The sequence below is a fragment of the Saccostrea cucullata genome, unplaced genomic scaffold, assembly GCF_032062105.1.
Source record: "Saccostrea cucullata isolate Sc308-1 unplaced genomic scaffold, CSIRO_AGI_Scuc_v1 ctg1433, whole genome shotgun sequence".
NCBI lineage: Eukaryota > Metazoa > Mollusca > Bivalvia > Ostreida > Ostreidae > Saccostrea > Saccostrea cuccullata.
Window position 1 is genome coordinate 34,737 of NW_026923776.1, and position 15,284 is coordinate 50,020.

General features: G+C 32.1%; 1 protein-coding gene across 1 annotated transcript; it reads right to left on the reverse strand.

The window, feature by feature from the left end:
• Positions 1–1,402: 1,402 nt before the first annotated feature.
• On the reverse strand, positions 1,403–2,502 carry LOC134264898 (uncharacterized). The gene is made up of 2 exons (XM_062747153.1): positions 2,388–2,502; positions 1,403–2,100 (listed from the first exon to the last, which is right to left on the reverse strand). Exons 1-2 carry the CDS (start codon positions 2,485–2,487, stop codon positions 1,733–1,735), a joined length of 468 nt encoding a protein of 155 aa, XP_062603137.1. The 5' UTR covers positions 2,488–2,502; the 3' UTR covers positions 1,403–1,732.
• Positions 2,503–15,284: the final 12,782 nt, after the last annotated feature.

The following is a 15,284-nucleotide window of genomic DNA, read 5'->3' on the forward strand; positions in this document are numbered from 1 at the left end:
ATCCCTTCATTATATTATATATCCCTTCATTATATTATTCATTATACAATGAATACCTTAAGTTTAAACTGTGTGATTGATCTTTGCTGGCATTTAGGGTTATTCTGACCCATAACAGTATATATAAAAATAATATTTACTCTCATACCTATCTAACTCCCATTAGAAAACATATTGAAGCGCTGCTTTTTAAATCACAATTACAAATTGTTTTCTGTGCATTTAAAATAACATGCATCCATTAACAAGAGTTATCGTTCCATTATCGCCCTTGAAAATATTTTTTAATGAAGCAAAATATTAATTAAATGTTTATAAACAATACTGCATCTGAAATTTCTGTACAGTTAAAAGAATTATACTGTAAGAGATAGAAATTTCTCAATTTGCACTGTTTAAAGATACTGAGTATAAATGTTTTAAGTAAATTATTACAAATAATTAATGTGCATACTAGCATTAGAAACTATAAATCAACATTTGTACCATAGATAAAGTTTGATTGAGTTGACTATAAAATGGTTCTTATGAATGAAATTTGTAAACTCTGACATGACAATTCACTGAATTTCAAGACAAAATGTCTGAAGAAAGTTATCTATCTTGTAAGAAGAGTTATCTCTCTTATCAGAGGGATATTGCCCCTTAAATAATTTTTTTATATTTCCGGTGTTATAACAGTGTAAACTGCTCTAAAAGTAAATATTTGAATGAATAAATAAAACAATAATAATTATAGTGATAAATACTACTGCAAAAATTTGCAAAGCATTGTTTTAAAAAAATACATACATGTATTAATAAATATTGATGTTTAAAATTGTTGATATATATTTTTTTTAATTAGGTCAATTCTCAAGATCAAGGTGTCAAAAATTAAAGCATGCTTGGACATACCTATTGTGTGAAAGTCAAATCATGTTTTTTTTCTTTTTTATTATCAGTTTTTATTATCTCGACCACGTGAAGGATCTCTATGTTGTCAACTTGACCGCATGACTTAGCAAAATATTTATTTGTCTGTTTATTCTATTTAGCATCCAATATTATTGTGTGAGTTTAGGGACCCCATTGGAAATAAGCCAAAGGCTTTCATAGGTTATTCTTGGTATACAAATAGATTTGATGTAATATGCATTATATTCATGTCTTTCGACAACAAATTTATCCCATATTTTATTTCTTTTTTGTGTGACAAATTTAAATATGTTATACTCTCAAAAATGCATTTTAACAACGTATATGTAGTACACCAACTAAATATTTGTCTTAGTGAGATAACTCTATATTTCCAAAATTTTGTTTTTTCCACTAGATAATTGAACTGTATTTCAGTTTATATGTCTGACATAAATTTATAGGATAATGTCGTTTTTCACAAATGGCTTTAATGTTAAACTTTTTTAAAACAAATTTTTCCACATTTTAGAACACAATGTTCCAAAAAGATTACGTTTTGCATATATTATGTAATGTTATTGCACACAATATATAAATTTCCATTCTATTTCAGTATAATCGAGAAAAAAAGTTACCAGCAGTGTCATATTTTTCTTTCAACAGCGCTAGTTAGATGTACATTAATATTGGAAACACTCAATATTATATATGTACGCAGATCATCAAGTCAGTTTGATACCGAATCTTATGTTACTGTTTTATCTGCAATATCGGTCTTGCTTTTCATTTTTCATCACAATTGGTTTTAACAGTTATTCCAAACAAGTGGCTTTTACACAGCATCATATGTCCCAGTATTTTGGTTACCCTGATAAACGTCATTAACATGATTAGATAGCAGTGATGCATTCTCGGAAGTACTGTCATGGTTGCCATGGTGATTGGTACTCCGCTTCCGTTTTCCTAAACTAAGATTTTTCTCCATTCTTTCCAGAATTTGTAGTTCTAAACTCCTAGCTTCTCTTGCCAAATCTTCATCGTCCGGGTCTAGGTCACGTGAGAGGAAAGCAACGGACGTACGATAATTTTGTCCAAACTTGTACGGTGCACGCGCAAGGAAGTAGGAGGGCGTGGTAAATCTGTGAACCAACATGCAGAGAAATTGAAGAACGAACAAAAATCCAAATGCAATAAGGAACACTAAACCTTTAAAGAAAAAAAGGACTGAAAATAATGTTATTAGAGAAAGGAAAAAGCTTATAGATACATAATGGTTTGTTTTGTTTAAAAGACATGATTACTAAATAAGTTATTTAGTACAGGTACGAAAAACGAAGGCAAATGTAGATTAAGCATTTTGAAGAAATGGACTAGAAAAATATTTTCAAATGACCAGGTTAAATCTGTTGAAGAAGAAAAATTGACATAACAAAACATGCATTCCATCCCCCGCCCGAGTCTTTCATAAATTTAGAATGCAGATGTACAGCTTATTCTAGGATTTGTCCCAGCCACCTGTAGGTCTATACTACTTGATAGCGTCATTATAATGACAATCCACAAACAATTCACGATCCCCGATACCATCAACCACTCGTTACGTAAAGTAGTTTCGCTAAAATCAACATATGTAATATTAGTTACACAGTCAATTAGTGACCAAATACGGATTCATACAGGGTGCGAAATGGAAAACCGTATCGGCAGAGGGCGCTAAGCACGTCTCTATTAGATCCACCCAGAACTTGCACTCCTCCTGGTTGACGATACGTAGATCGTGTTAATAGGCCCGGCCTATCTGCTCCTTGATTTCTAGTATGATCCCCTCCTCTGAATTAACCGAAAGAAAAAGTTTTGAAATAACTCGCCCATCTACGTTAACTAAAACAACTGTAATATTTCATTTAAAACAATACGTCTATATATTTTTATTCATGTGAATACATTAAAAATACGTTTATTTTGTTATAATTACTATCATAAAAATGTTTTTTTCTGTTTTTTTCTTCTTTTTTTTTTTTTTTTTTTTGTTTGGGGAATTGGTTTTTACTTATTTCTCTGTATTTTCAGTACTTTGATTATAATACTTTTCTGTTTGACTTTACCTTGTGTTGGATTGCGTAGAGAGTCGATGGCATCAAGTAAACGTTTTATGACCTGAAAGTACTGAAAGTATGTATGTATATTGTTATCAATAAGCGATTTTTATTATCAGATGATGCTACATAACTAAACATTCTGAAAACTAAAAATACAAGAAACATCACCAGAAGTAAGCGACAAAATGGAAGCGTAAATCTAAAGATATTACAATGCTTTTTGTCCCTCAAGGACAGAGTTTAAGAAGCAGTATCTTTATGGGCTTATACATTGCATATATTGCCACATAAGTAACTCAACCATATAAAATTTAAATATTAAATTCATGCGCACAAAAATCAGTGCCAATTATGCTACAGTATATTTCAAACCACAAATTAATTATATTTCAATTATAATATTTACCAGGTTTCGTTAATTTGAGATCATCCTTAATTTCTTTCTCAGTGAACGATTTTAGTGCTATTATACATGTATCTTTGACTGTTTTAATTTGGTTTACATTGAAATTTAGTTTGTATTCTTCTAAACCGATCATGTAAAGCCAAGACGATACATTTGAAAAAGTATTTTTTGTAATTAAAAATAATTACAAATGATTTTTTTTTCTTTAAACTTTAACAAAATGACAAAAGATCATGTGCTCATATAATCATTTGTTTTCTTTTTCCTTTCCAAAAATTTTGCATCAATGGAAAATCAAATTTCAAAACAAACCGGAACGTCAACAGGAATTTTGAATTCCGGAATGTTCTGGATTTTCCAGTACAGTTTCTGGCGATGAGAGACTTTCTCGGTCCCTATTCGTTTGATGTCCTTCTCCGCTAACATTCTTAGAAAGTTTGTATTTACATATCCTTTATCTATGAAGAGAGATTTATATTCCTGTATAAGAAAGATATCTAAATCAGCATGGTCTAAAGGAAAATTTAACACAAAACTATGGTTTAACATTATACAGCATTTTGTATGAATATACGTCACGTCTATACTGCTGAAATCATTTAATACATTTAATTCAAAATCGATGAAAATCAAAACCAGACTTAACTGGGAAAAATTCGACAAATTTCTCCTATATTTGAAATAAGCGTACAAATAAAGGATGTAAAAAACAAAGAAAAAAGTTATAACAAATATATATTTAAAAATGACATACTTTCTGTAGGCACTGATAAATCAGGCAAAATATAGTTAAAATATACATGCTAACATTGGAAATTAAAATATTTCCTTCATCTTCTCTAAGACCTGATATAAGATTTTATAAAACCCTGTCTATCCATAAGATATCTTATACCTTCATGCCCACATGATCTATCCACTGGTTATCTATACCTTCATGTCTACCTTATCTATCCATCAGATATCCATACCTTCAAGTCTACATGCCTACCTGATCTATCCACTACAGTAGTTATCCATACCTGCATGCCTACATGATCTATCCACTGGTCATCTATACCTTCATGTCTACCTTATCTATCCATCAGATATCCATACCTTCATGCCTACCTGATCTATCCACTTGTTTTCCATACCTTCATGTCTACCTGATCTATCCACTGGTTATCCATACGACCAAAATGAACACCAATAAAATGGTTACCGCAATTTCAAGCTTATTGAGATACAGCAAATTTATATTTTACCATACTTTGTAACCATTACTTCCGATCGTTTTGTCGTACACGACAGCCAAAATAATTTGACCAACCAAAATCAAAAGCTTGTTGCACTTTTATTAGACCCAATAAACTATCCATATTTTGCCGTTATGTCGAAAAGAGCCTTGATTTATTACATACCACACGAACTGTGACCATGGTGTAGATAGAGGATATTCAATGTTTTGTAGTTGAATATGGAATTTATCACATATTTTCCCCTTTATCCCGTTGATATAGCTCATGTGATATCGTTTTCGTATCAACACTATGTATTCCTACGCCGCGCGACTTGATATAAATAAACAGATACATGTGTATGATAGAGAGAATGACTTAATTTGTCAAATTTCACTTTATTTGATGTATTTTAACAAAATTTCATTCCTGAACTAAAAAAATAACCGATGAAATATTTTCTTTCTTTTATATTTGTACGAACTATTTCATACAGCGTAATTCTATTTATTACGTTATTTGGTCCGAGGTAACCGAAAAGGAACTTTGGATTAGAAATAACGACAAAATACACATCTATAGTGAACAAAAATATGTGATAAAAAGAATCTCCCATGGTTTGTGATTTGATATGATTTTTATCCAACTCGTTGTGTGTTTTCTATCCCCTCGCCAAGGCTCGGGGATAGAAAACACACAACTCGTTGGATAAAAATCATATCAAACCACAAACCATGGGAGATCCTATATTTATTTCTCGAGTGGGACAGGATTTTTGATAATTTCACGAGTGCGAAGCACGAGTGAAAATATCAAAAAATCCTGTCCCACTCGTGAAATAAATTCCATATTCAGCTACAAAACATTGAATTTTCTGTTTATTACATTTAAAAAAAAAAAATTCTTTGATTTTTCCTTTGTCTCTGTATTTTTGTAAAACAGTCATAGACTCGTGACGTCATAGTTGAGCGGTTGAGACGTCATAGCTATGTGAGGTGAAAACACTGTAAACATGGATTTAGCAACATATGTTTGGTAACTTTGACAGTTTTATTCGTTGTCAGAATGGTTTATTTATTTCCATATATCTTATATAAGGTTAATGGAGATTTTCTTTACAGCAATCTTCGTTATGGGAAGGGAAATCGACAGTTTTCCCGCACTTCTGACATTCGTCACACTGTGACAGGATATCATTTTGATATCTTTTCACAGTGTGACAGGATATCATATTATTCAATGAATAAATCACCGTATTTCACGGGTAAAAATGTAATAATGTATTTAATTCTACAAGGTTTCTCATAATATATGTTACATTTTGAATCTTCAATTTGGCAAACAAATGAAAATGATATAGATAAGTCCTTTTAACATATTGAGGCACGTTTCCATAAGTTTTTTTATATTTAATTACAGCAAAACTCGTTAAGTACGAACACGGATATAGCGAATTAACGGATATAGCGAAGTCATCTTGGATCCCAAGCAATCTAATTAAAATTATAGATGTTAGATCCGCTCGCATACTCGCTACACTGAGTATAAGTGTAGCGAGTATGCGAGCGGATCTAACATCTAATTTTAATTAGATTGGGATCCCCAGCTTTATAAATCTAATTCCTGAATTCCTTATATGGCTACAACGAGTTACGGATATAGCGAAGTAATTTCATAGGTTCCTGTGACTTCGTTATAACCGAGTTTTACTGTACCAACAAAAATATTTTACACTGAATGAAACATAAATGAAAATTTCATTAATCTTAAACATTTATGAATAAATTTTAAAGTTGTGTCATCTTTTTCCTACGTTGAACTTCACAACGTCAAAGCTTACATTACAGGTTCTACTTCTAAATGGTATTTTCAAGTTCAAAACAGGGTACTGTTGTCTTCCAAATGAGTGTAAAGAGCCATGAAAGTAGATAGCAGCACGTGGTCTATTTTTAGCACAAAATTTGTTTTCCAGACCTCTTCTAAATATGTAGGTACTGGTTCATAATAATCTTAAAATGTTAAAGAGAAATACCAGTTGCAACATGTTTCAAATAATATGAACACTCTTAAAAGAGGAAATGTGTTAAAGCTTGACTTAATGTAATTTGTATTATTATCAAACAGTTGTTGAATAGCGAACGTATTGAATTGATGTATAAAAAAAATCTTAAACTCTTTGATTCCAGGTAAGGAAAATTGAGCACCCATTAAATTTTCATCACATCGGAGCACCATTTGAAAAGAAATGAAATCATTCAGAGTGGTTTGGGAGGTTTACTGAAAAAAAAAACTTTTTATCAATTTACCCATATTGTCCAAATTACAATTTTACAGAGTAAAGAAAACAATCAATATAATTAAATATTTTAGACCATCTTTAAAATGACGTTTGGCGGTCCTCCTAACTCAGGGACAAATTACTGGGACCGTATTTTAAAATAGGTGAGAATAAAATTCCTTAAAATTTAAACATTTTTGTTGACAGAAGAAAGAGAAAAAAAATTATCGTGTAATGAGATGTAATAAAAATTTGAGTCGGGCCATTTAAAGGCATAGGTCGGGAGAGAGGGCAACCAAATATTTTTTTAAAAAGTGGTCTAAACAATATAAGGCTAGTACATGTTCCAACACATGCCTAGTTATGCAAAATTTCGGAAGGATAGGCGTTATTTTGAAAAACAAACATAGGATTTTCGGAGGGGGGTGGGTGGGCTAGCTTCTCTTTTTTCAGAAGATAGACATAACATATGCAATTGAATTTCTTTGCAAACATTGTGTGTCTTCTAGATTTCAAGGAAACAACAAAATATATTTTATCAAACTTCTTACAACAGTGAGAGCTTACAACGTAGTCAACATAATGAGACATGATGCGTTTTTATGTCCAAACATTACTCCATACAATGTGTGGGTCATTGCAAACAATCTAGCTATTTCTCAAGGGTGCCTGAAGGAAATCCTATAACTGACTATTTTTTCTATCTATCTGCTGAACAAAATAGACATATATATGTACCAACTTTTCGAATGTAATACATGTATTTAGAATTTGTTTTTCATGCACCGCATTTTGTTTAACATTTTCAAAATTAAAAGCTATGCATCCTCTTTGCAGAGCCCCATTTGAAAATAACTTCTATCGCTAAAGAAAAAAGACCCGCCGTAATCTTTTTTCTTGAGTTTTGAAGAAACCAACACATTATCAAGGCTTGTTCCATGTAAAATAAAATATAATCATTGTAATAAATGCATCTATCCACAGTAGATATATGCACATGCCAACCACGTGCTCTGTGGAATGATATGAAGGAACGAAGAGAATACTCGAGCGATAAACAGAACAGTTTTTTTTTTCGATTTGCTGGAGTGGGAATAAAATTGCGTTTTTTCATAAATCAGACAATGCGATGCAACAAATAAAAGTAGTAAGTAATATTACCTAATGATTATTACTTAGTAATTTCTTGTCTTGATGTTCTTATGGTCGCATTTATTCTAAAATCATTGTTATTCGAACTCTGTGTGACAGAGGAATGGAGGACCAAAATAAACACATGGCATCAGGAAGAACCTCATATGAAAAATCAAATTTTAAAGAATTATGGATAATAACTTGAAAAGAGCGATACAAATGGTTGTAGCCATTTTTTTCAAAGAATCAAACTGACTTCATTTTCAATGCATTTTTCATCTCGTGAATGCTGTAGCTGCGCAGTTCTAACATGATTAATTTCCTTCTTATTCATGTTATTAAAACAAAATAAACTTAATTCTTTACAAATTTTAATTTGGTCTCTAACAATAGGAAATGAGAGTATTAGCACTTTAAGGTTTCACACAAGGAAATAAGTTCGATATATATTACTATAAAGCTTGAATTAAATTATTTAATTTATTAGACTCTCAGCAAAAAATTCATGAAAGAGAAAATTAAGATTAATGCTTAAACAAAAATTTGAGATCAGAAAAAAATATGCCTTATGCGGCTTTTAAGAAAGAAAATCGACAGTAAACATACCTACCCCGAAATGCACGTGGGATTAACATGTTGAAAAACAGCCTGCACACCATCCAGGAAGTTGCATCATGCGCACCTGAAAAAAGAGTTCCTTTGAATTCAGTGGGAAAATTCTGCTAAAGAAATGATATTCCTAGTACATGAGTCCAATTTTAATACTGTAGGCCTAAAACTAATTGCCAAAAATGAAAAAAGAAAAAAAAATCTCTATATTTATGGAACTTCAATTGACTAAGTTCTTATGGTCGCATTTATTCTGACATATTTACATTTCCAATGTCTTTGTCCGAGATAAAATTACTAAATGTAAATGTAATTGATTTCCTCATGAATGTTTTGGCGCGGTTCCAAAAAAACCACATGCAGGGCGGGACAACACCTAGAGAGAAGCAGGCTTGGGGCCCGTGGATTGGCGGAATCAAAGCATGTAAATATAAGGAATAACTGTCCGATTTTTCAAATTCATGAAGATGATCAATGGATCGGCTTGTGTGATAATTTTATGCATAAAGGCATTCGGCGTTTATGCAAATTATCACACAAGCCAATCCATCATGATTGATCACTTCATGAATTCGAAAAATAAGACAGTTATTCCTTAAATCAATGATATTTGACCTCTGTGTGACAGGCGGTGTGAATGGCGGACGAAAAAAACACATGGCATCAGGAAGAACCTCATATGAAAAATCAAATTTTAAAGAATTATGGATAATAACTTGAAAAGAGCGATACAAATGGCTGTAGCCATTTTATCAAAGAATCAAACTGACTTCATTTTCAATGCATTTTTCATCTCGTGAATGCTGTAGCAGTTCTAACATGAGTAATTTCCTCCTTATTCATTTTATTAAAACAAAATAAACTGAATTCTTTACAAATTTTAATTTGGTCTCTAACAGTAGGAAATGAGTCTTGAAAAAAAGAGTTCCTTTGAATTCAGTGGGAAAATTCTGCTAAAGAAATGATATTCCCAGAACATGAATCCAAATTTTAATACTGTAGGCCTAAAACAAATTGCCAAAAATGAAAAAAGAAAAACAAATTCTCTATATATATGGAACTTCAATTGATTAAGTTCATTTTGATTGGCTATTTCCTTGCGTAAGACCTTTAAGTAACTTTGGGCTAATTTGGTAGAGTATCAAGCGCATTTTTTGGCATTTCTTATTTCACACCATATTTGATTCAATATGGCTTGTACATCCCCCTTAAATACATGAAGGATATGGAAATAACGAACAGTATTCAATCTCAACGTCCATTAAACAAATATACAAAATATGAGCAGAGCAAACACGGACCTCCAAAACATCAGAGGTGGGATCAGGTGCCATAGAGGAGTGAGCATCCCCTGCCGACCGGTCACACCCGCCGTGTGCTCGTTGTCATAATCAGGAAATAACGGAAAAAATCCGTGGTCAATTCTATCCACTTGCCTTAAGCTTGTATAGAATTTATTTAAAAAAAACGAAGCACATAGTAATATTTTACATAAGTAATTAAAACATTCAACATAAAGATTACTGCATAAAATGATGTATTGTATAATTATAAAGAAATGTGGTCAACAATAAGTCTATATTCTAAATGTCGTCACTACTATGCGATTTTCAAAGAAGCCGTATGTTGCTGTGTACTGTCAGATTGAAATAAGGTTCCATGATGCTGCCATATTGAAAAGACATCTGGAGGTAGAATATCGTAAGAGTAACTTCTCTAACCGAATTCATTTTAATACAAATTTAATCAGTTCTACTTGAATGTTATACTGTTTCAAATATTATTATACTTTTATCACCAAATCTATCAATCTTCCAAGGGCAGCTTTTTGTAAAATGTTACTCACGAAATCTATGCATTCTGACACTTTCATAAGACTTTGTAATACAGAAGCTAAAACAAGCTATTCAGTGGTGTTGCTGTTGCCATACTCTGTTTGCTTGAGATTTTTGAAGTAGATATTTTGCAATTGTATACTGAAGTACACCCGCTTCCAGTCGCCAAATTTCCTTCTTGTGGTATAAAACATTCAGTTCGAGAACACAAGCTTTTGATAGCCTTCCTGTTTACCAAGGAATTGTATTAGAAAAGAACAAAAGAAAATTGTGAAAAAAATGTACTTAAAAAACTAAAATTAATGTCGATCCATGCATCTTATATTTAAAAAAATCGTTAGGTTTCTATAAATACGAAAATAACTGAAGTGTCTTCACGTATGTTTTGCGGTTGAAGAACAAATATTGACTAGCTTGACTACAGAAAGAGAATATTCCTAAAAATTAAAATTTCAATATTCCTTTTGCAGTCAGACTATGCTATTTTCGAAACTTTATATAGTTTTGCTAAAATAAAAATTAAGTAAAAAAAGAGAGATAGGGTAGAAATGCACTATTTTTTCTCATTCAACTTAGTGAAAGCATATCTTGGAAGGAACTAGAAAATTGAAGCAAAATTTCAAAGGGAACTTAAAGTTTTAATATAAATAAGTAAAGACGATGTACAGATCAACTTTATTCTCCATTACAGTTAAAATTATGTTATGCAACTCCCATGTCACCTTCACGGCTGTATAAGGGGTAAGCATTGTAATGTTTGTTAAGCTTTGTAGTTTTACAATTTTTTGCAAAAAATAAATATGAGTAAAAAAACGTCCAGAGTAATGTCTGAATTAAATTCATTGTTTGTTTTGAACGTAGTTTATTGATATCAATCAAAAGGATTGGAAACAAGTTCTAAATAACATAGTGAATTCCTCTCCTTATTTAAAAAACTTCTGTAACGTCACCCATTGTTATTAGTCTACGTATATTTTACCGATTCAACCAGCACTAGTTGGATATTTAAAATATCCAACTGGCCATCGGTTGGATATTCAAAATATCCAACTGCCTATCGGTTGGATATTTAAATACCCAACCGAGGTGCAGAAAACATAAAACAATGAACAAAAGAGATAAAACAATTTTAAAATGTATTTCCAATGCATATGAAAAATAATAATTACTCCGAATTTGCCACACTGAATTAATTTCCAGTGCACACGGAATTACCATAATTACTTCATATTTATCGTGTTTCAAATGCACTTCCAATGCTCACAGAAATAACAATTTCTCAACAATTTTGCACACTTTTAGGAATGTTTTCGGTCTTAAATTTTGAAAGCATCACTTTTTGAAACAATAATACGTTTTCACCTTGAATCTTAAACTATATCACTTCTTATTGCTGAATATTATTTCAGGGTCCGTTATCAGAAAATTCCTTCAGATTATCCAAGATTCGTCTGTTTCATTCTTTTTCCGGCATACTTCCCAAAACTACAGTCCATCTTTTTTTTGACACCATTTTTATTGCAGATCTTGAGGTGGAATTTTTTATTCTGTGTTCAATAAACCAGAAGTGAAAAAAGAATTAGATAGATTACACGATCAGTACGTACTGGTTCCTGCCGACAAAGCAGGTAACAACATTGTCTTCGTTTGTAAGGTTCATTATATAAATTGCATTTTAGAAGAACTTGGATTTAATTCTACAAGTGGTAATCCTACTTATACATATACTACGCTTTCTAAGGAAGAAATTCTTCAAAATCACCTGTCAGTTTTGAATACTTTTTATATTTCACAGAGCCAAAATGAATTTGAACTACCTTATATATATTGGATTCCAAAACTTCATAAGAATCCTTACAAACAAAGATACATTGCAGGTTCCAGTAAATGTTCAACCAAGCCTCTTTCATTAGTTCTCACTAAAATATTGACAGTAGTGAAGGAAAAACTTCAAGAGTACTGTACAACTATATATTCAAGAAGTGGTGTAAATCAGATGTGGATACTTAAAAATTCTAAAGAACTTTTAGACAATTTGAAATCACAAGACTTTACAAAAATCAACAGCATAAAAACTTACGACTTTTCAACTTTATACACAACAATTCCGCACGACAAATTAAAATCCAGGCTTTTTGATATCATTGACAGCTGCTTCTTCAACAAAAATGGAACTCGTAAGTTTAATTACCTCGTCATTGGTCATTTGAAAAATTATTTTGTTAAAACAGATTCTGATTGCACACATAAGTACTCTGAAGTTGACATCAAGAAGATGCTTGAGTTTCTGATTGACAATATCTATGTGGTTTTTGGAGACCAGGTATTCCAACAATCTATTGGAATTCCCATAGGTACAAATTGCGCTCCGTTATTAGCAGACTTATTTTTATATTCATATGAAGCAGAATTTATGCAAAATCTTTTGCGTGAAAAGAAAAAAACACTTGCTGTGGCCTTCAACTCGACATTTAGATATATCGACGACGTATTGTCAATTAATAATGATAATTTCCATTCCTACGTCGACACGATATATCCTGGTGAGCTTGAGATAAAAGATACCACAGAGTCCGACACTTCTGCTTCATACTTGGATATTTTACTTGAAAAAGACACAAATGGTAATCTAACAACCAAGCTATATGATAAACGTGATGACTTTAACTTTTCTATCGTCAACTTCCCTTACTTATGCAGCAATATACCTTCATCACCTGCATACGGAGTATATATATCTCAGTTGATTCGATACGCAAGAGCATGCTCTACGTATGAACAATTTCTTAAACGAGGTAAATTATTGACAAGCAAGTTGATGAAACAAGAATATCAACAGTCTCGTTTAAAGTCATCATTTCGTAAATTCTATGGTCGATACAATGACCTTGTCAGCAAATACAATTTATCGTTGAATGAAATGCTGACTGACGTTTTTCATACCAATTGTTAGTCCATTATTTATACACTGAATTGACCACGGATATTTTCCGTTATTTCCTGATTATGACAACGAGCACACGGCGGATGTGACCGGTCGGCAGGGGATGCTCACTCCTCCATGGCACCTGATCCCACCTCTGATGTTTCGGAGGTCCGTGTTTGCTCTGCTCTTAATTTGTATATTTGTTTAATGGACGTTGAGATTGAATACTGTTCGTTATTTCCATATCCTTCTTATTGCAGGTTCAGCATAACACCGCCAATCTTTTTATCTGTTTAAGCACTATTACAAATATTGGAACTCCATTAGAATTCATCACTTTTTTAAACCATCACATTGTGATATGTTATGACAACTTCCCAACCTTTTATCTTAATTCTGTAGTTTTCTTCGGCTTTCAGGTCAAATGTATTCAAAACACTATCTAAACTTCTCTAAATTTACAGTGGATTTAAAAAATTCTTCGTCTGATTTCATGACTGTTCAGTACAATGAAAAGGATTGAAATGAAATCAGCACCATGTAGTTTCATGCTCACTAGTCCATGAGTAAAAGGGTGTTCGATAAGGCTATTGTATTGTGTAAGGGTTGGATATTTGAATGGGCTACATCCTATTGTATTACAGCAAGTTGGATATTTGAATGGGTAAATGTTTCTTTGGGGCCCAAAGTAGGGAATTTTTTTAAGTAAGATAAATAACTCGATAGTGTTGAATAGTTTAGAGAAAACATCCCCTCCTCGGGCCTTCGGCCCTCGGAGAGAATGTTTTCTCTATACTATTCAACACCATCTCGTTATTTATCCCTTACCTAGACCGCAAGGTATTGAGTCTTCCTTACAAAGGAGAGGAACTAAGCATGCTTATATTTCTTCCAAACAAAATAGATGGCTTGTCCAAAATAGAGTCCCAACTCAGTCCTGAAACTCTTCATAAGATAACAAACACACTTCATTCAGAATATGTCATTTTCTCTATTCCAAAATTTAAACTGACAAATCGTTTGATCTAGATAAAGTTCTCACAGGAATGGGCATTGCCAAAATTTTACCAATGAAGCCGATTTCAGCGGAATGATAAAAAATCCACCACAAGACACGTTTATTTCTGACGCCATTCACAAAGCATTCGTTGAAGTCAACGAGGAAGGCACGGAAGCTGTAGCGGTAACATCTCATACTGTATCAACGTCCCGCGAGTCAGTACCATTACCTCAAATAATATTTAAGGCGGATCACCCCTTTTTGTTTCTTATCAGAGAAAGTTATACTGGAACGGTCTTGTTCATCGGTCGTTTTGCTCAACCAGCTTAACAAAATCAATTTATTTTTACTTCATTTTTAAATGCAATTCTGATTTATATTTAGGTGTTTTATTTTTTTTACTCGCATTAATATTTTACAGCTTTAAACTATATAAAATTTCTTTTATTTTTATTTATACGGAGTTTAAAACATAAAACAACTTGAAAAGGGGATATAATTTTTCACATAACATTCAAAAAGTGGTTTTTTTTTATAATTTTGCTGAACAAGACATAGGGACATACATGTAACGACCGTATTCAAGAAGATCAAAAGTTCATAAAAGAATACAAAACAAGATGAGAGCAAACATGGACTTTAAAACTTCTGAGTTTTGATCAAGTGCCATGGAGAAGTAAACATTCCCTGCCGATCGGTCGAACCCGCCTTGTGCTCCTTGTCATGATCGAAAAATAACGTAATTCAATGTATAAACAATGGACTAACAATGTTTATTAATGTGTCCTTTTTTTATTTAATGTTATCGTCATATTCTCACCAATGGTTTTTTTTCTTGGTAAACTGGTTTCCTTAATATTTTATTGATTGATTGATT

Excerpts from the sequence above, each read along its gene's own strand:
- LOC134264898 (XM_062747153.1), bottom strand. The coding sequence starts at position 2,487 with ATGGTATCGGGGATCGTGAATTGTTTGTGGATTGTCATTATAATGACG. Across the intron at positions 2,101-2,387 it reads GACAAATCCTAGAATAAGCT|TGTTCCTTATTGCATTTGGA; the intron begins GTACATCTGCAT and ends TTAAAGGTTTAG.